Genomic DNA, 22,686 nt, shown 5'->3' with positions numbered 1-22,686 from the left:
TATGCAATGGACACTTTTCTGCACTGGTAACAAGACTTCTGCCAATTCAGAAATGATATGTATGAATTTATTTTCCTTAACTTAAAACATTTTTGTACGTGCATACATTCTGTAGCAGTTCATCTAAAATCCAAAATACATTCATTTCTTGGAAAGAACTTGTGCAAGAACTGTGCATTTTAAATACCAGCTATTTCCCTTAAAATCTTGGTTGTGATGAAATTTCTCCCCATTTTTTTCTTTTGCAATATTACATGCTTTTGTTTGGATGTCTAGCCTATCGTTTCCTGCAGAGATAGCAGGCACCTTACCTGGTGCAAACAATGCTAAGATTTATTTCCCCTTTGTGGGGGCCTGATGAAAAGGTCTTGTTACATTTGCTGCTCTGGCTGAATGGATAACAGTGCAGGCCTTTTTACAATTCATTGTAGCATCACTTGCCTTCTTGAGTGATAGTAAATTGATGAAGTAAAGTACTAAGTGCTCCATTCTTTGGATGAATTAATGTATTGAGAATGTCTTGTGTGTGGATGTTCTTGCCTCAACATAAAAAATGACGCTACTATAACTTAAATGTACTTTCTAAGCCTACAAATGCATGTTTCTGTGGTTCCAGTTCTTGCCTGGTCCTGAGTTCTAGATATTTGATAAAACTTCATGAAATATTAACAAACTAATCCTATCCACTTGTGGGTTTAACTTGGTCGCTGCAACAAGTACTTTAAATATTTTGCTAGCTAGATTCTCAGAAGTCCTTGTAAATATGTCCTATCCACTGTACTGTAGATGGTATACTGGCAGCCCCCCATTCAATATGTGTGTGACAGTGTATACGGCTATACGCTCATCTGCCGAACCTGGAAGTGACTTGGAAACTTCAAAAAGATGTCACTAAAAGGCTCGAATGAGTGTTTGCAGGCTTTTAAAATAGGTTTCAATTATACACAATTTCACTGATATGTGCAGTGCCTTGGAATGTTACTGCCATGTAAATGGGAGTTTGTCTGTATCTAAAGTCAGACTGGTTGTGGGATGATCAAACAGTATACTGCTCTGACTCTTCTCCCTTCCCTTAGTGCTCTGCCAAAGTGTAGAGGACTTGGGACAGGGAAAAGTTTGGTGGTTAGTGCAAATAATGGCTGGATCCTAATCCAGAGTTTGTGAACTGTTACCATACAGGCCTCTGAAATTACTTTTCCTTTTGTAAAGGAATATCTGATGCATCAGAAGTCATTTAACACTGGTTTGGGCCAATAGGTGCAGCTCTGCAAATGATTTGCTTGGAAAATAGCGCTGCTGAGGCCAAAAGTAAAGTATAAAAGAGTTGTAGACTGCTTTGATTGGCAAGCACAGCTTTCCATTTTGTGCTTGGAAAGTCACTGCTGGCTCAGAACTAGTAGCTCACATACTACTTGTTGCTTGGGTTGTGTTATTTCTGAAACAAGTTAACTATTGGTTGAACTTAGAACTGCAATCTAACATTTTATATTTTTCACTATGGAACTTGTTGCCCCACTCTAATCAATCAACCAATTATCCTTTTACCAAGGGGCTTGCAGTGACATGGAGGAAAGAGGGAACAGAGATGGATAAGCAAGGGTAAAAAACATGTGAATTATTCAGTTACAGATATCACCCCCACTTAGACGGGGTTTATGTTGCAGGCCCCCATGCTCATAACAGAAAATGGGGACCACCCTCTAAACACCCTTTAAATGCCCTCTCTGATGCTCTCTCTCTTCAATCCATATCAAAAATACTGTATCTAAAAATATCCACAACTAGAATTGAAGCTTGGGGGCCGGCTGGAGGCCGGAGGACTTGCAGAAAAGTGGCTGCTGCTACTGCGCACACCAGCTGTTAGACCGAGAGGCTGAGCATCCTAAGCAAAGCCCCACTGTGCCTATAGTCTTTTTGGGGCTTCCTCATTTTACATCCTCTTTGGGATCTGGGGAGGGTCTCTTCTCCAGCTCTCTCCTGCCATTTCCAGGTTTATTTATTTCCTGGTGCTTTGTGTATACATGGTAGTGTGTGAGTCGATCACGTGTAAATGGGGCGATTCCTGTATGTGTACTTTGGCTTCATTATAATAGGGACTAGGTTGGTTGTCTTTGTTACCTATGGTTTCTAGCTATTGGGTATGAAGCTACTAGAAGTGTACATGGCATTCAGTATATGGTTTCTTGTATGACTCATGATGGAAATGAACAGTGCCAGATATATGTTCAAAGCAGTTCAAGAAAGTGTACCAGAAACATTACAAGAAGCAGGCTTAGTATCCATGGCTAAGAATCATTGGTTGTAAACCAGAATGGGGAAGGGAGGAGGGTGGCAGTTGTCTGGCTTGAGGGCTAATCAGATTCTAGAAAGAGAAGGACCAACAGGTCATCTGAAACAGCAGTACTGTGTTTAATAGATGTTGTGGACAGAGGAGTAAGTTCTGCCAGAAGGGCAGTTGCATGCAATGAAATAGACATATGGCTCTTCCATTTTGGAAGTTTGCGATTATGTTGGTTAATTATCGATCCCTAATATTTACTTGTTTGAGGTAAATACTGTAAGTTGAGCTTGTGCCACAATTCAGTAACCCGAAGGTAAGCATGAAGTCAAGCATTAAAGGTACAGTCAACAACCATTTCTCGTGGGGGTTCCGTTCCCAGCCCCTATGTGCCTCAGCAGAGTGTGTATAAGCGCGTCCTACCCCACCCTTTTAGTGACTGTAGGGTAGGATGTCATGCATCTTTTGGACATGCGCTAATCAATCAGTGCTAGTACAGAAGAAACTGAGGCAATGTCTAGTAATGAGGGAGTCAGCTATACTTGACTTGATCTTAACCAATAGGGAAGAGTTGGTTAATGAAAAGTGACCTTGTAATGTAGAATTTCATGAAATTATTTAAAGCCAAAAATGAGCATCCTCGGGTATCTTTGGATTATAGGAAAACGAATTTCAATAAGTTCAAGAAAATGCTAGGTAGGTTCAGTGTTCGAAATTCCCCAGTTGCGTTTCACTACTAGTGCTGGTCCAGTTGCGACTACTTGGAGATTTCTGGGTGTCAGGTTGGTGACCACAGTTTAAAAACCTCTGCCAGAGGTTCCCCCAATACTCTGTAGAGGCTTTTTGAGGAGTGTGGGGTGTTGGAGTCGAAATGAGGAGTCGAAAAGCCCCACTGTACAATAAGACTTGCATTCCCATAAAGTTGGATACAACCCACTGTATTTATTCCTTGACAAATACATATCAGCAGGGTTGCAGCACTGTAATTTATAAGTACTAACCACTAACTCTCTGCATAAAGCAGCAAATAGATTTATGTAAAGTTGTCCAAACTTTCTCATGTATAGAGACAAAAAACAGATGTTCTTTCAGAAAGTCAGCTCTCCAAAAACATATACTCTCAATACGAACATGTCTGGGCTATCAAACAGCATATATTCATTTTCTATCAAAACTTTCTATCAAAACAAAAATTTATGAAAGTACAAATTATACAGTTTCTGAAAAATTGAACTGTTGTCTGTATCGTTAAAGTTGACACAGTGCCAATGAACACAGAAGGCATTCACAAGGAAAATCTCCAGATGTGCAATATTAAAACCTAATTTAACTCTTTTAAATATTTAAATTTAATCTAACTCTTTTGCACTCTTTACATTAACATTTGGTAATCAACCAATTGTTTGAGCAAACAATCATTCAAGGAAAGTGCCCTGAGAGCTACTTTATTGAAAATTTCAAGAAAGATAGCAGAATGTAATAGAATATGTGATTTTAATTTTCCAAAGCTTGAGGCTGAATTTCAGGCATTTCTAATGGTAACATATTGCAGTATTTTAGTGTTTGCACACTAAAAGTAAATACAATTAAATATTAATCTTAAATCCTAAAAACTGGTAACACAGCTTCCATGTTATGGAAATTTCTACAGCAAGAAGACAAATCGGGGTCACTAAGAATAGATCATTCATTGTGTTCTGACATGTTGCATGGCTTTTGCATCACTATTAGCAAGTTAGTTTAAAACCACTATTTCTACTTACTTTGAGTTAATATTTTGCCAAGATGTAGAAAGTTTACTGTTTCATAGAAGAAATGACACATTACATATAATGGAAATAATCCTTCAATTCTTGTCTAGCTACTTACTGAACACTGAGAGGTATCAATTCACCATATCCCTGTGCAGGTCACAACTCAGGGTACTTTGCACTGTGTTTTCTGGACCATTCTGAAGACTTCTGAATATTAGGACACAAGTCTTGCTGCCCCACACTAATGCAGGCCAGTGTTAGCAACTGAGATATGAAAGCTAAGAGCTAAATGGCACCTTAAACTTAGGTTATGGGCACAACAACAGAATGTTTAGGTGCACTTTTAATGAATGAACTGAAGATAAAATATTATATTCATTTTTCACATGATTTAGTCCTCATCTGAAGACTGCAAAAAACAAAGCCATGCTTCCCCTGCCTACCCCTCTGCAGTTTTAACATGAAATCATAGCGCAAATGAAATTCCTTGTCACAAAACGCATCTAGAGCAATGGGAGTTTCAAACGCAGCTGCAGGCTATAACTCCCTCAGTGCATTTTGGTTATGTATCAGAGTAGCTTAGTAAAACAAAAGGGTCCAGGTACATTAGCTACCTCTGCCCTACCATAAAGCAGAAAGGACAGAAATACAAAAATTTGAAAGGCAAATAACTCATTAAAGGAAGCCAAATTTTTATAATCACAGATTTGTTCATTCATAAAAACCTTTAACACTGCAAAAATTACACTGTTAGGAAGTACAAGTTACCACATTAACACTACACATTAACAAAAGCTGTAGATTATTTGAAGTTTTCCATTGCCATGCAAACAAAAGATTTTATTTGAATGCAAACATAAAACACATGCTGAATGCAGTGTTCAAAACTCCCATTGTTCTAGGCGCATTTTGCGACAGGGAATTTCTTTAGTGAACAGTTTCTGAGCTCTGGGCACAGGACTACGGCTAAGATTCCAGATTAAAACTGCATAGTGGAAGGAAAAGAGGACCTTTTTCTGCCTCCCCACCTCCAGCTTCTCTCTGAAGACTGGAGAAGAAACCCTCTTAAGAATATTAGGGGGGTGGGCAGGGGAAGGACTAGACCATGTGAAAAATGAACATAATATTTTAGCTGCAGTTCATTCATTTTCAGCTTTGTATTCTTGTTATAAAAAATCACACCTAGACATTCCATTGTTGCGCCCATAACCTATGCTTAAGGTGCCGTTTAGCCCCTAGCTTTCATATCTCTGTTTCTAACACTGGCTGAATGTGTGAATTCTCATAAAGTTATTAATCTGTTCATGTGCAATGTTTATTACTACCATAGATCATTAGCAAGTTAACTCCCTCTCCACCGTACAAGATGTCAGGGACAAGCTCCTAGTTAACAAGTTCAGCACATTATTCATGGTGACCCGGACACATTTGGAGCTCCCCAACCATTTGTGTTTTTTTTTTTAAAGAACAGGTAATTATTATATTTAAGATTTTTATTGGCCTAACAATTAAAGACTCTGGGGTTGTGTCGCCAGAAATGTTAAGGATGGCTGAAAGTATTGCTTTTATTATATTTGTGACCATATTATCAATGGTTCTATTGTAAGCTACCAAGAATTTGACTGAAACTGGACAAACACTTATTTTCCAAAGTTAGGACCACATGTGACACCTCTCAAACTCATTATTTTCTCTAGTCTCCACCACTCTTCCAGTTAGCAAATGTGAGAAACTTCCCTGCTGCCTTTGAACCAACAGCACCCATCTCAGCATAGAAGGAGAAGTCACTCAGAGTATTTTTCTACAAATACCCAAGCCACCTGGTTCTCTGGCAAAGATGCCTATCAGCACACAAATTACTGCCCCAATTTCTTCCTGAATATTGAGAACAAACGTAAGGGCTTTTGAATGTTATCCTGCTGAATTTCATAAAGTATATTCTCCAACACTGTACCACAAACATCATTGTGATGGCAATCTTCAACGCAAATAAGCCTAGATATTATTGTGAACTTTTAGAACCATTTTGGTTGAAACGTATACAAATAATGTAAAAGAAGTTTTAAAAATAAAACTTACAACATAAGCCCTCCCTCTCTCAAGGAGAAAAGGTAGCGGATGTTCTTTCTCTAAACTTTGGAGCAGCAGAAGTAGTGTGGATACTCTGCTATCCCCAAACTTGAGATTAGCCTTCCCACAATAAGCATTTATGAACATTGTAGTATGGATTTAGGGGCATTGCTGTTGAACTACCATGTAATCTCTCCCAATACTCAATCAGTATCAACTCTCCTGGGATTTATGCCCATTAGTTAGAGTCCTGCCTTCTGGGGCATCAGAAAATAAGTACTGTACATATTCACTCTGTTCTATCAGACAGCCTTCAGAAAGTTAAAGCATACTATCATTTCCTCTTCTCAATATTCTCTCATCCAGACTGAAAATATCCACTTCCTTAAACCTTTCTTATAAGGACTGTTTTCCATACCACTATCTTTCATTGCTCTCTTTTGAACCCATTTCAGTTTTCCTAGATCATTCTTAAATTAAGGCACCCAGGGTTGCTCACAGTGTACCAGATGAAGGCTGACTAGTGCAGAATAAAATGGAAACTAGTATTTCTGTTGACATGGAAACTTTCTGTTGACTATGATTCTATAAATGCCCCAAACTACATCAGCCTTTCTTGCAGCTGCATCATGATACTGACTAAATTTCAGTCAGAAACCAACTACATTTTCACATGCCCAATTGCTAACCCATAAAACACTTTATTGCTATACCTGTGAATCACAGGGGGGGGGAGGGGGGAGTTGGCATACATCCATAACTTTACATTTGTTTCTGTTGAATTTCATTTTTCTTAGGTTTGGCCCAGTTTTTCATGCTATAAAGGTCATTTTGATCCTCCACCGCCCCCCGTCTTCTGAGATGTTTACTATTGCTCCAGAGCCCTCAAACACCCCACTCAAAACAAGTTGCTCACATTTCCCCTTTTGGAAGAAGACTGGAGGGGGGGAGTTCAGCAGATTCAGCAGATATTTTCCTTGTCACCCATTCATCATCCTTACTGAGCTGTTGTTCTATAATTTCTCTCCTCTTCCTTTGAATATACCTTTAAAAGTTGTTTTTGTTCTTTTAGCATTCCCCAAAAGCACCAGCTTATTTCAAGTTTTAGTTTTCTTGACACCACCCCTACAACTTTGGGCCACTTATTTGTACTCACACTTGCTTACCCTTCCTTCCACTTCCTTGTACCCTTTTATCTTCAGCTCCTTCCTAACCCTTTCTTCCAGCTACACTAGTTTCTTAACATCTCTCTCATTTCTCTCCCCCCCCCCTGGAATTGTTTGCAATTGTGCCGTTAGTGACCCTATCTTCAGGAATTCTCACCCACATTAGTCTGCTTTCTCCATTGGCATATCCAGCCATGGAATCCTACCCAGTGTTAGAAACTCAGATATATAAGCTAGGCACCAAATGGCACCTTAAACCTAGGCTATGGTTGCCACAACAGAATGTCTATTTGTCGGGGGTTTGACTAGATGACCCTTGGGGTCCCTTCCAATGCTACCATTCTATGATCTCAACTATACTACCTGACTGTAGCTTGCTCTTACTTGTCCTAGTATGCAATAAGGAGAAACACACCGTGGAAAAAGAATTAACTATAGACTAACAGTTTGATTTTTCAGAAACTGTATAATTTGTACTTTCATAAATTTTTGTTTTGATAGAAAGTTTTGATAGAAAATGAATATATGCTGTTTGATAGCCCAGACATGTTCGTATTGAGAGTATATGTTTTTGGAGAGCTGACTTTCTGAAAGAACATCTGTTTTTTGTCTCTATACATGAGAAAGTTTGGACAACTTTACATAAATCTATTTGCTGCTTTATGCAGAGAGTTAGTGGTTAGTACTTATAATTTACAGTGCTGCAACCCTGCTGATATGTATTTGTCAAGGAATAAATACAGTGGGTTGTATCCAACTTTATGGGAATGGAAGTCTTATTGTACAGTGGGGCTTTTCGACTCCTCATTTCGACTCCAACACCCCACACTCCTCAAAAAGCCTCTACAGAGTATTGGGAGAACCTCTGACCTTGTGTTTGCATTGCAAAAGAAATGGGAAAACAGCAGCTTGCTTTGGGAGAGGCTTTCTGCAGGGTTTGGGGAGTTGGAAAGCCCTGAAACACAACTTACTTTAATGTTACATACAACCTTTCTTTTTGATACCGACAGCAGTAGTATAAAGATGACATGGATTTATTTGAAACTCCTTTTTGATATGAAAGGTCACTTCCCCGAATTTAATTATTGAACTGGCAGTACTCTATTTATTAATTTGAAGTTTGTGATATGTTTTAGGATTTCAGGAGTGCTTGGGGTATGTTCTGGTTTATTTGCCTAGAAAAACCAAGTGGCATTGCTAAAGCCATCAGTAACATTGTGTCTAAACCGTGTCACTGTATTTTTTGTCCAGTAAGGGCTTAGGATATTTCCGTGACAGTCTCTCCCAAAACACCTAAATAATCTTCCATACATATGTGCTGCTGCTGCTGCTGCTGCTGCTGCTGCTGCTGCTGCTGCTGCTGCTTCTTCTTCTTCTTCTTCTTCTTCTTCTTCTTCTTCTTCTTCTTCTTCTTCTTCTTTTTACTGACTACTGATATTCAGAATATCCTATCCAAACTTAATGAAATATTTATATAATGGTATGTTTATTTAAAACAGATTTAGTCAGATAGTTTTTCATATCAGTGGTTGCAGATTTGCTATGTCTGTCAATGGATTTTTTTGCGATTAATTTTAATGGAAAGTGGATTGTATCTGAGATTGATGAGGCAATAATCAGGTATTCAAAATACTTCATTAGTTTGGGTGGAAGGTGGTGTTGCATGCACTAGGCCTCTTAAAAAGTTTATGAAGACTTTATGAATTCTGAAAACTCAATCAAATGTATGTGGTTGGATTTCAGCTGTTTGGCTTGTCTTGAGTTTTAGAGCAATCAGTTAGGGAAAACGCTATCTATGCAGAATTTATTTTGGAGCAAAACATGGAAATTCTATCTATGTATACCAAGACCATGGTTATAGCAATAATTTGTATATGAGAGAAATGCAGTGGGATTGGATCCAGAGCTTGTGCACCTCTGGATTGATGCCCCTAACTTTTAAAAATAAGCAAATAGGGAATTAAACAATGTGTGCTAAGTTAAAATTGCTTGAGATGTGAATTTTTCTAGAAGATGAAGAAGAAAATTGTACAGCGAAAATTGTATCTATAATTATATAAAGGAACTACAGCAGAGTTTGGTAATCCTACAAACAATTATAAAGAAGCTCAAATTAGCAACAGTAAACTCTAAGGCTTCTATGTTTACTAATAACTAGAATAAGGTTTATGAAACATATTTATTTGACTATAGCAGTTAGCTATCAATAGTAATGACAACTGTAATGCTGGATTTCTTTTCAGTCCACTTTAGCTTTTGAATTGTTTATACTTCATCAGTAAGTACCACTGGGGGGTACTAGCTAGATGTTCTCTCTCTCTCTCTCTTTTTTAATTAATTTTTCAAATTGAAGTTTTTATCTCTACAAAATAACAGAAAGAAAGGCTTACACATATGTACATGTTAGTAACACAAAGCATCCCCCCACCTCACCCCACCACCACCATTGGTTCGACATAACTCGAAATGTGAGTTAAAATCTGACTTCCTTCCATCATTGCTTGATCTTAATTCTATAACTTATCTTTACAGTTGTGTTTGTTATATTGTATTTGATTTTACTTGCATTTGTAGCCTTTCCCCCTTACAAACTTTGTTCTTTACACATCAGTATTTCTGTACCGGAGCAGTGTTTTTTCGTATATTCATTCACTCAACTCCATTCTTTTATTAAATTTTGATTGGGCCACATTTCCTCTTGCATAACTTTCTAGGATAAAGTGGCTGTGACCAGGAAAAAGAGGAAAAAGTGAACCGGGCCAGAGAGAAGAAATTAGGCAGTGATGTTTATTTTTGTATGGTACCCTATTTTCCATCCATGTAAAAGTCATAAGCTTCCACAGACACATGTCTCCATCCTCCATCTAGGAAAGCAAGAGGCATCCTCCAAGATCAAGGGCAGATGCCAGACAGGCACAAACACTTGAAGATAATGTGAAGCAGGGCTGGTGAGGGGTATGTCTTGAGGAGAGGCATGTGGACTTAATATGGACTCCTAGTTGGCCACATTCAACACCCATCCCAGTTTCCCATCCCTGTTGTACATTATATTCTAGCATGATGTCCACATGCAGACATGGTCCAAATGAGGGTATCTTTCACATAAAAATTATAAAAATAATGTGTAACAGTTTGTATAATTTCAGTAGCTAGCAGATCATAGATGTGGGCTATCTGTTAAATGTTAGCAGTAGATTTGCCTTAGAGATTTCTGGTAACTAAAATGTACAATAACTATCCACAATGTATTGTTTTGGAATCAGCTGTGTCGCTGACATTAGCTTGCTCTACACCAGTGGTGGCCAAACTTGGCCCTCAAGCTGTTTTGGGACTACTATTCCCATCATCCCTGACCACTGGTCCTGTTAGCTAGGGATGATGGGAGTTGTAGTCCAAAAACAACTGGAGGGCCAAGTGTGGCCACTATTGCTCTACACTATTACTACTAGCCATGTATTGTCTAAGTAATTGCCTTGAAAGCTCACTGGGTAAGATTCAATGAATGGCTACACCCTCTCACTATATATAAAGGTCTGGTGACTTCTGTTTCAGTGTATCTGAAGAAGTGTGCATGCACATGAAAGCTCATACCAATAAATAACTTAGCTGGAAGGATTTTATATATATATATATATATATAGTTTTGTTTTGACTATGGCAAACCAACATGGCTGCCTACCTGTAACGATCCATTCAGTCAGTGCAAGCATTTCTGCTTGCCTGATAGAATGATTACCCTCCTCCTTCCTGCACAGGTCTCCCAAGAGGGTTATTCCAGAGCAGATTTGGGAGCCGGGGGAAGGGGGAAGCCACATTGCTTTAGCAAGAGTCCTTGCACTGGGTTCTACTAGTGGAATAAAGTAGTCAAAACTGGGCCTGTGTAAATAAAAGAGATTGCATAACTAAATCACTTCTTTGTTTAACCCATTTCCCAAGACTCACACAGGAATCACTCTAAAAGTATTCTTTTTAAATCCTAAATGCAAGATGATTTAGTTGGAACTTGCAAACAGAGTTTGTTTATGAGATCAGAACACAATGATTATTCTGTGTTTTTAAGTGACTCGTAATAATGTGCATGTGCTCAAAATCATGTAACGCAGGTTAGTGGCAGCAGTAGGGGAAGTTGTTGTTCCCTGTTCTTCCCACCACAGTGTTCATTTCCTTTCCTTTATAGAAGAAGGGAAGTGGTTGTCATAGTGATAAAGAGGAAACCCATTGGAATTATCTCTTTTTACAGACTAGCAGATTTACAAGATTATAAACTTTTCTGAGAAGTCCCCCAAACCATTTTAGTTTGAACAGGCCTGTCACAAAGGTTTGCACAGACCCTGCTGTCTCTTAAAATTGCTTTAGACCAAAGATCTCATTTCTCCAAGAGATCTCCCACCCTTCATTTGAATTCACAAGTGAGGGGCACAGATGCTAAATCAGTTGTCTGTCAGGAAGTGGAGGGAAAAGCATCCCTCCAGTTTACACCTTTTAACATTAACTGTTCTAAGTGTTAACCTAGTGTATGTTTGTTGTAGCAGGCACTAGGATCCTTTACAATTGGATGGTGTTTCCATGTGGAGGTAGAAATCTGTTTTATTATTTTAAATAAATAAACCTTTATTGTCACTACATCACCTGTGTGCAGTGAAATTAAATGAGCCCCCCTCTTCCCCGCACATACACTCAGTCTAGTTTGCGCTCTGTGTGCTTGTCAGAAGTCAGTTGCACCACTATTTTTTTCCATTCAGCAGCCCAACAGTCCACTGATAAAAACTGTTCTTTAACCTGTTGGTGCGGCTGACTATACTTCTGTATCTCCTGCCCGAAGGTAGGAGATTAAAGAGGTGCTGGCCAGCGTGTGAGTCGTCCCTAAGAATTTTCCTTGCTCTCCTGAGGCAGCGGTCTTCCGCAATGTCATCTAGCGAACTCCAGGGACAGCCCATGATATCATGGGCTGTATTCACCACCCTCTGTAGGGACTTCCTGTCTGTGGCTGTCAAACCGGTGTACCACACTGTAATACAGTGTTCATTATATCTTATGGAAAAAATAGCGAAAAAAAGAAAGGTCTCATGTCTCTGTGGCTTGGATCTGCTTCTGGATGTTTTTGAAAAATGAGAATGCATTTTTAAATAAAACGGAGGTGACTGGAGGAGGAAAAAACAGCCAGTGATGCACTCTGTCACTGTACTGCTCTCCTGGAAGCAGTTGCAGCTCACAGTAGGCAAGAAGGCAAGCTGCCACAAAAGCTCATACCAAGAACTAACTTAGTTGGTCTTTAAGGTGCTACTGGAAGGAATTTTTTTATTTTGTTTTGACTATGGCAGACCAACACGGCTACCTATCTGTAATTAACACAGATTAGTTACACTATAAAACTTTTTACTCATTCTATTTTTGTATAGTTATTGTGATTGAAAGAAGGTGAAGTGGTAGATTCTCAAATTCTTGAAATTCTTGAAATTTGTTTTATAGTAATTGTGAATGATTTGAGTTCAGAACTATAGACTACTTGGATGAATGCATATGTACAGTGGTACCTCTGGATGCGAACGTCATTTTGAGCGTCTGTGCGAGCGGCGAAACCCAGAAGTAACGCGCTCTGTTACTTCTGGGTCGCCATGGAGCGCAACCCGAAAATATTCTTCCCGAAGCTACTTCAGCCTGAGGTATGATTGTAGTATGTGGCTTTAACTGATTTACAAAGTTTTTGTAGGCTTGGCAGTCTCCAAATTTTAGTGGGCCTTTTCTTATGTTGGTCTTCCCTGCTGTGAGTGTACCTGACTGCAGAACTGGGTAGCTAAGCACTGCCATTTTAAAATTTCCCAACATGCTCTGGAGGTGCATGATATCTCAGAACATTGTGGGAAATGGCAAAATGTAGCTGCTCAGTGGAGGCCTAGCAGCTGCTCAAGGATACAAGGTGTTGAGCTGGGCCTGATTGCCTGGAATATTTGTTACATATAGCTTTAGTGGTTAGAACGGTGACTCTTAATTCATGATTATTTTTTACTGGAACATTCTTGTGAGACAGCTGAATTAATATTTTATGCCATTTGAGTAGATGTGTGTTTAGTTGTAACCCATAGCATACTTAAACTACTGGACTGTGCTGTTTAAAAGTAATTCCTTTCACCCTTTAAATAAAACTATTCTCTATTTAGATGTGGCTTCACAGATTGTGCATACCAATTCCAGGCATTAAAAGCCTACCAGAAATAATGAGTTGCCAGTAAGCAAGTGAACATGATGCTTCAACCAGTGGATAAATAAATACTTTTCAAAAAAGAAAATTCAATATTTATTTGATTTAAATTGTAGTTAAAAGCCAGTTTTTAGATTAATTTACCAAATTCATCTTGATGCAGCGTTAATGCTATTCCTCCTTGTCTGAAATGTGTATATTCTATTTAGTATTCTAATTTGATTGGTTTTTGTGGTTATCACTCACCAGTGTGTTACAGGCTACGGTGGTACCTCTGGTTACGAACTTAATTCGTTCTGGAGGTCCGTTCTTAACCTGAAACCGTTCTTAACCTGAGGTACCACTTTAGCTAAAGGGGCCTCCCACTGCCGTCGCTGTGTGATTTCTGTTCTCATCCTGAGGTAAAGTTCTTAACCCAAGATACTATTTCCAGGTTAGCGGAGTCTCTAACCCGAGGTGTTTGTAACCCGAGGTACCACTGTATATCTAATTGCCATATGCCACCTTAAAAATGAGAATGCCAGAACAGGGCAGTCTTGAAGCACATCTGTAGCAAGAACGAGGAACTTGTGTCCCTTTACATGTTCTTGTAGACACTCAACTCATCCACTCCAGCAAGCATGGCCAGTAATCAGAAATGTTAGTAGTTGTCCAGTATTTGGAGGGCAACAGGTTAGCCACTTCTAGTCTAGAAAATGCTCAGGTTCTGAGAGATAGGAGTTGCCGTCACTGAAGAGATACTGAGATCAACTCTTTGTACCTTTTTAACAATCTAACTGGTAGTCAGAATACCTATGGTAAATTTAAGGGAATTCTAAGCATGATTGAATGTAAGCTATTACCGTACTGCCAAAATGCTGGGAATAAGTTTTTATGTAGGTGGTTTTCTGTATCATTTGAAATAGATTTATTTCAAAAAGGGTGAGGGTGAATTAAGGATGAACTCATAACCACAACTGGTCCAGCACTGACCATGACATAGTTTTTTCAAATGTACTCTTGTAGCAGAATGCCCTTTTTGCTGCATAAACTGCTATTGTTGGAATTGTATTTTCTTCATGCCTGAAGAAGACTTGCTATTCTGAGGGAAGAGATAAACGACTGGTTAGATAAGTCTGGCAGTATAAGAAAATAACTGGGTCACAGTAACTACTTTATTGCTTAAACTCTATTACCCTCATAGTTTGGCTCTCAAAGGCTTACTAAATGGCTTAGGCCAGTGGTTTCTAATTAGCTAAGTACTGAGGACCCTCTGTTTTTCAAAAGCCAAGCCATGGACCCCCTACATTTTAAAATGTTGATATTATCTCTGGTATTTTTTGTTATGTGAATGGTGCCACAGCTCCCCTGAGTGGGTTGCATGGACTCCCTGGGGTCCACAGACTCCCAGTTGGGAACCACTGGCTTAGGCCATTTGTAATTCTGAGTTAGATTTATGTGTGGGGCAAGAAGTTCTTTAAATGGGGCTGTTCGTATTTGCATGTTCAAAGAAGTTTTAAAACAAAATTAAATGTTTGAATGTATCTCTTTCAGGTTATGCAATGGTCTCTGCAAGATGGCTTGTTCTTGAGTTGGAGCTTTTTAAAACAGACATATGCTGGTACTTCAACTTTATTAAGCGGACTATAAGTTTTTCTCTCTCAACAACTACATAAGCAGACAAAATTGCAAAAATCTGCCCTGTTTCGAGTATGACAGCCACGACTCGTGGCTCTCCAGTAGGAGGGAACGACAGCCAGGGCCAGGCTCCTGATGGACAGTCCCAGCCTCCTCTCCAGCAGAATCAGGTATGGTGGATATTCATATTAGTAATCAAAATTTAGATATTTTTGAGCAAAAGTTGCAATTGATAACACTAATTAACCTTAATCTTGCAACAATACACTTCAGTTCTACTTTACACATTAAATAAATTCCAGTAAAGTTGGTCTGGGCACCTCCTGTTTACAAACCCTTTGCATGGTGAGAGTCTCTTTGAATATTTGTCTTAAAAATTTAGATACTCTAAATCAAGATTCCACATATTTTGGCTGGCCTTGTTAATTAAAGATTTTTTGGTCCTGATCTTGTGTAGGACCCTCTGTAATACAGCATGAGGTTGGGTACAGTCACCCCATAGCTCTGAGCTTGGAGGTACATAGGGAGTTAATGTGATCTTTTCTGCAAAAACAAGCCCATTTCATCTGCTTCAGCTTGGAAAGGGAAGTGGGGATTCCCTACTCTTGTTCTAGGTCTCTGAGTCCCTCAGAAGCTCAGGTATGATTACTGTTCCCAGGTCTGAATCCAGTTTAGAGGGGAAGAAATGGCTGGGACTGGTTATTTGTACAGTTGCCTTCTGAGATGCACTAAGAAGTGTCAGCATCTGGCTGCACTGGGGTGTGCCAGGTTGCCACTGCACTTTGAAGCATAAAACAACCCCCAAGCTTTTTTTCCAATCTTAGGGCTGTGGAGAAGGCAAGGATCATCCTCACACTAATGCTAGACTTCTGAGGTCTCTGAACTGCTATTCCACTGCATTAAAAAACTCCTGTTTTTCTTGCCAGATGAGTGAAATGTCACATTCTATAGTAGAATAAAATTACAATTGCTAAGGGAATCATTGTTGAAGTGAATTGTAATAGTTATTAAGCTTTATTTACATAGACAAGGTTTCCATGGCTTGTTGGAAGCACTAGGTTTTGTACAGTTAACTTCACTTATAGCAGGTGGACTGCTGATGTTTACAGTAGCTTTGTAAATTCACAAAAGCTGCCTACCACCCACACAACTATTTGTAGCAAATAAGCATAGTAAATGAGAGAGAAGACGCAAACTCTTCCATGCCTGTTTGCACACAAGTGCTTACATATGTTCTTAAGTTGTTACAAGTAAGCAGATAAGTGACAGCTTGTATGTATTAATTGCATATACTAGATGCTATTTCTTAAATTGCTGCTTTTATTAAACAAATTGTTGTTTGGGTGTATACTCTGTTCATCCGGCTCAGGAAAATATAGTTGTTTGAAACCATTCTGAAAAGATCCAATGATTAGATTGGGATTTCTCAGAAATTGCTGCAAAAAAAAAATGGTTTTGCTTGTTGCACTTGAGATTTTATTTTTTGCACACATGGTGAACAAAACTGGTTTTATTTGAGGCCTGTTCTGATGATAATGTTACATGCTCACACATGCTTCCTTTATGCACAGTGATAACAGGAGTGTGAGTAGTTCAGAGCTCTTGTATTCTTGCTGCATGAACATAATCACATCAGTTTCTTGGAGATCTTGCACCAACTCAAATCCTCCAGTTGAAGTAATCTCCCCCCCCCCCAACTTTCTTTTGATCATTGTATCCCCATAGTGTTGCTCCAAACTTGCTTTTGTTGTTCTTTCATTGTTCTCAGCATATTGGCAGTCAGTACAAGATGTAAGATGTTTCTCATCCAAGCAAGATAGATTTGTGGATGTTCATCAAGGGGACGTTGCTACCAAATGTAGTGCAGCACTGAAAGCTAGAGGTGCAGTTCTAATGAGCCCTGTCAGTACAAGAACTTCAGTTTGCACAATGGGTCTGTCCCCTCTCCCCTTACCCATGTGCCTCCCTGCACCCCTGAAATTAACTCTGAGAGGGTCAGGAGAAGTGCCAGAGCAGCACAGGGAAAGGGGAGAGGTATCATACTGCTTAGTAAGCTGCAATGCTTAGACAGATGGAACAATTGGAAAAGCTTAATGTTGAATTCCACGGTTGGTGTTTGCACAATGTTGTGAATGTGTTGTCTCCAATGAGGAGAAGATTGTCAAAGTGTTGCTGGCTGATGTGCTTTTTCTCCTTTTGTAAGAACTTTACAACATGCTTGGCTTACATTAAAATAGTGTAAATATTGCCAAGGAAACATGCAGGCAACTGGAATAGATTTTCACTGGTGCTGTTCTCAGTAGCAAATAGAGCATGGGTAGTCAGCATTCTTCTCTCCAGATGTTTTGGGCTTCCATTGACCATGCTAGCTGGGCTGATAAGAGCTGTAGTCCAAAACCTCTGGAGGGCACTGTGTTTGCTATCCCTGAGAATAGAACTTGGTGGAAAGTGGCTTTTTTCTTCATCATGCTTGGAATGTAAAGTGCTTGCCCTACAGGAGGACTCAGAGGGCACCTGATTGAGACTTGAGTTTTATAGGTTTCAGGCTGCTGTGGATGTTGCTTGTGTTATTTGTGCATTACATTGCACAGAGGCATTGAACTCAGTACATTTGCAGTAGTGCATGATAGACCAGTGTGATCTTACCAGTGCTCCCTGCACAGGCCCGAACTTGCTGCTGTCCTGCCCTGTCAAGTAGCAGTGATGCCGGTGTCAGGAGGTTGTGTCTGCAGCTCTACCTCACCACACATGGCAGCTACTGAGTTAGAATTATGACCTAGAAGCAGGAGGACCATATCAAAGCTTCTGTTTTGATTTTGGAGGGGGTTGTGATTTAGAAAAGCTATTGAATTTAGTACATAGGGGAAAGGAAATTTGCAGAATTGCATGTTGAAAACAAAAAACACATAGTACAAATATGATTAAAATGAAAGCGTGAAATAACTGTCCTGTGCAGCATAAAGATGATGAAGAAAGAGATACATTTACCCTTGAAAGGTTAGGGGGAAAGAGGCCTACCCTTTGAATGTTATTAGAAGGAGACATTAAAACTCGATTAAACTGTATGAGGACTCCGTAATTTTAAAAATTATTGCAAGAATTTCAGTATTTGAGTGGTTTACTTAACTATGTATTTTCTAATTCAGACTTCTTCCCCTGATTCTTCAAATGAGAATTCCCCAGCTACACCCCCTGATGAACAGGGTCAGGGTGATGCTCCACCACAGCTTGAAGATGAGGAGCCTGCATTTCCACACACTGACCTGGCCAAGTTGGATGACATGATTAACAGGTATTTATATATATTTTTCAGGCAATGTGTTAATTTGTGGCTCAAATTATTTCATCTTTTCCAGATGAAAAACATTGAAGGGGAAAGTTAGATTTCATGTCAAATTGAATTTTATATTCTAATGTTTTCTTAGACCTCGATGGGTTGTTCCTGTATTGCCTAAAGGGGAGTTAGAAGTTCTTCTAGAAGCTGCTATTGAGCTTAGTAAAAAAGGTAAGTTGAAAAATTAAACTTTTAAGAACAATGGATATAGCACCTCAATGACCTACAGTGATATCCCTCATTTAGAATTGCTAGCTTTACTAACTACTAGACTGTGTATACAGGGAGATAAAGAAATAAATAGATTCAAGCCAGGAAATGCGAAAGAGCTGGAGAGTCCTTATGGCTTGCAAGGGACCCATCCTGGTGCCTGAAGAGGACTTCATTGGGGACAGAGGAATCCCCAAAGAGACGGGAGGTGCAGCAAAGCTTTTTTTAGGCTGCTAGGCTTAGCAGCTGATGTGTGCAGTAGTGTAGCAGCTGCCACTTTTCTGTGCATCCTCCAGTGGCCCTAGAACTTCAACTCTAGTTGAAGAGAGAGTTCTGTGCATCCTCCAGTGGCCCTAGAACTTCAACTCTAGTTGAAGAGAGAGTTGTGGGAAGAGAGAGCTGGAGAAAAGGAAAAATGGGCATTTAGAGGCTTTTTAGAGGGTTCTCTGCACTTATGCGATTTTCGCTTATGTGCACAGGGGTCTGGAACACAAACCCTGTGCGACTGGGGGAACGCCCATAGTGTTCAATGAAATGAGTAAACTGGTCAATTTCAAAGTATGTTTTCCTTTGGTTTGGTGGAGAACTTTCATTTGTATATTTAAACAGCATTTCAGTAGTTGAAGAATTCTTGTAACATAGTGGCTGAGAGTGAGCTATGACTTGGAAAGTCCATGGGTTGAAATTTAAATTCAGTAGGCAGTATTGGGCAAGCGGCTTGCTCTTGTCTACATTTGGGAAGATGATGATAGTGACCCATCTTATAGGAGTTGTACAGATTATAAAAAGATAATTGGATTTTTACTGTTTTTAGTGTAAATCATTTGTGTTACTACATATGGAAGATTTGATGCATTTCTAAAGAATTAGCACAGGAGAAAGTGCTCAGCTAATAGAATCAATGTTGGGAGTCAGTTTCAGGTCTAAATTGCCTTCAGATCCATTGCAAGTTGGAGAAGGGCAGGCTGACGGGGGGCTGACTGGTAGAGGGAGTTGCACAGAAGCAAGTTTGAGAGGAAATAAATAATAAGGATCTTAAAAATGATAACCCTACTTCTTTTAGCTATTGGAGTATTCTTGATAGGGACTTCCTAACTTCTGGGCATTTAATGTCCTCAGTGTAGTGTTTCCTGCAACCTTGAAGGCTAGGAACATGCATAGAAAAATAATCAACAATAGTTAAACTGTTGCATGGATATAGTGTCTATGCAGTGTTGTTAAGAAAATTTAACTCACGTTTTATGCAGTTAAGTTAAAGTATAATAGGTATTAAATGTATTAAACAGCTTTCTTTTGAAGCATTTTCCGAATGTTTTACTGTTGGTAATTTAGTAGTCAGTGTATGACACCAAGTAACTTAATTCTTTGATGATCTCTTTTTACACAGGCCTTGATGTTAAAAGTGAAGCATGTCAGCGATTTTTTCGAGATGGGTTAACAATCTCTTTCACAAAAATCCTTACAGATGAGGCAGTGAGTGGCTGGAAATTTGAGATTCATGTAAGTTTGTTTTAGCTACCCATTCATGTATCGATTATGTCAACAGCTTCACTATGGTAAAAACTGGTTAATTACCTGTGACACTTGTGAAAACTGTTGCATTACTTTTACTATATAATTCCTGTAGCTTAAATTTGTATGGTTTGAAATACCGTATTTTTCGCACCATAGGACGCACTGGACAATAGGACGCACCTTGTTTTAGAGCGGGGAGAACAAGAAAAAAATATCTCCCCCTCTCTGCCCAGCGCCCCTTCAGCGAAGCGGCAGGAGGCGCTGCGCAGAGAGGAGGAGAATTTCCCCCCTCTTGTTTTCCTGCTCTAAAACAAGGTGCCGTTTAAGGTGCGTTCAGGCCTTGGAAGCCTGGAGAGCGAGAGGGGTCGGTGTGCACCGACTCCTCTTGCTCTCCAGGCTTCAGGTTCCTTTCGACCTGCTCTTTGGGGCTGGCGGGGGGAAGCCCACCACCAGCCCCAAAGAGCAGGTCAGGGAGCAGCGGAAAGGCGCAGCGGAGAGGCTGCTGCCATAGTCGCGCGTCACTTCTCCAGCTGGGAGAGGGTCGCGGGGGGCTGCTTTAGCCCCGTGCGCGCTCTCCCGGCTGGAGAGGGGACGCGCGGCTATAGAGGCTCCTGCCATAGCCGCGCATCACCTCTCCAGCCAGGAGAGGGTCACGGGACTATGGCTTCTTTAGCTCCATGCGCGCTCTCCCGGCTGGACAGGTGACGCGCGGCTATAGAGGCTCCTGCCATAGCCGCGCGTCACCTCCAGCCGGGAGAGGGTCGCGGGGGGCTTCTTTAGCCCCGCGCGCGCTCTCCCGGCTGGAGAGGTGACGCGCGGCTATAGAGGCTCCTGCCATAGCCGCGCGTCGCCTCTCCAGCCGGGAGAGGATCGCGGGGCTATGGCGTCTTCGCTCCATTGGACGCACACACATTTCCCCTTCATTTTTGAAGGGGAAAAAGTGTGTCCTATAGAGCGAAAAATACGGTAAATAATTTCATGCAACAAGGGTTTATAGAATTTTCTTTACTCTGATAAGGAATTTCACTATCAAGCAAGTTTATATAAAGTATTTTTTTCTTAATAGAGATGTATCATTAACAACACTCACCGCCTAGTTGAACTCTGTGTGGCAAAGCTGGCCCAAGATTGGTTTCCTCTTCTTGAACTTCTTGCAATGGCCTTAAATCCTCATTGCAAATTCCATCTTTACAATGGTACACGTCCCTCTGAAACTGTTCCTGCTGGAGTTCAGCTGGCTGAAGATGAACTTTATGCTCGTCCTCCAGACCCGCGGTCACCAAAGGTATGTTGATTTGAAATTTTGAAGCAGCAGTGATCATTCTCACTTACGACATTTCTGGACGGTTGTTTTCTAGGGTATTGGTTTGCCTCTTCGGTTTTTGCTAAGTTGGAAAAGTAAGAACCAGGTGAAGCAGAAACTGTACTCTCCCTGTTTCCTAGTGCATTCTTAATAAGTCATAAAAGCAGTAGACACATAAACACGTGCTATAGCCTGCATTGTGCTTAGGCACAAATCAGAACTAGGTATCATCTTAAATATTCATCTTAAAATGAATTCTCTTCACTATTTTCTGTCAGACTTCACCATGGTTATTTATTAGATCTGCTGTGAAACCTTAAAGGTAAAGGTAAAGGTACCCCTGCCCGTACGGGCCAGTCTTGACAGACTCTGGGGTTGTGCGCCCATCTCACTTAAGAGGCCAGGGGCCAGCGCTGTCCGGAGACACTTCCGGGTCACGTGGCCAGCGTGACATTGCTGCTCTGGCCAGAGCCAGAGCCGCACACGGAAACGCCGTTTACCTTCCCGCTGGTAAGCGGTCCCTATTTATCTACTTGCACCCGGAGGTGCTTTCGAACTGCTAGGTTGGCAGGCGCTGGGACCGAGCAGCGGGAGCGCACCCCGCCGCAGGGATTCGAACCACCGACCTTTCGATCGGCAAGCCCTAGGCGCTGAGGCTTTAATCCACAGCGCCACCTGCGTCCCTGAAACCTTGGCTAATGCTGTGAAACCTTGGCTAATGCTAAACATGCTTCTGTCTTAACCAGAATTTGTAAACTAAGTATCAGAGCCAGCGTGGTGTAGTGGTTAAGAGCGATAGACTCGTAATCTGGGAAACCGGGTTCGAGTCTCCACTCCTCCACATGCAGCTGCTGGGTGACCTTGAGCCAGTCATGCTTCTCTGAAGTCTCTCAGCCTCACTCACCTCACAGAATATTTGTTGTGGGGGAGGAAGGGAAAGGAGAATGTTAGCCGCTTTGAGACTCCTGAAGGGGAGTGAAAGGCAGGATATCAAATCCAAACTCTTCTTCTTCTTCTTCATCATTAGCCTTAATGTACAGTCGTACCTTGGAAGTCGAACAGAATCCATTCCGAAAGTCCGTTTGACTTCCAAAATGTTCGAAAACCAAAGCGCGGCTTCTGATTGACTGCAGGAAACTCCTGCAGCCAATCAGAAGCTGTGGAAGCCCCATCGGACGTTCGGCTTCCAATAATAGTTTGCAAACTGGAACAGTCACCTCTGGGTTTGCGGCGTTTGCGA

At 40.6% G+C, this 22,686-nt stretch overlaps 1 protein-coding gene across 1 annotated transcript in view; it reads left to right on the top strand.

Moving 5' to 3' along the window:
• USP9X (ubiquitin specific peptidase 9 X-linked) overlaps positions 1 to 22,686 on the top strand; it is a 71,702-nt gene that overhangs the window by 5,432 nt on the left and 43,584 nt on the right. Inside the window, exons 2-6 of the mRNA XM_079974476.1 lie at positions 15,001 to 15,254; positions 18,231 to 18,376; positions 18,510 to 18,589; positions 20,016 to 20,128; positions 21,210 to 21,428. Coding sequence (XP_079830602.1) covers positions 15,159 to 15,254; positions 18,231 to 18,376; positions 18,510 to 18,589; positions 20,016 to 20,128; positions 21,210 to 21,428 — 654 coding nt within the window. The 5' untranslated portion in view covers positions 15,001 to 15,158. The remainder of the gene's footprint in view (positions 1 to 15,000; positions 15,255 to 18,230; positions 18,377 to 18,509; positions 18,590 to 20,015; positions 20,129 to 21,209; positions 21,429 to 22,686) is intronic.

The sequence above is a fragment of the Podarcis cretensis genome, assembly GCF_951804945.1.
Source record: "Podarcis cretensis genome assembly, chromosome: 4".
Taxonomy (NCBI): Eukaryota; Metazoa; Chordata; class Lepidosauria; order Squamata; family Lacertidae; genus Podarcis; species Podarcis cretensis.
The sequence above is the reverse complement of the archived record's forward strand: the minus strand, read 5'-3'. Positions and strand labels throughout refer to the sequence as shown.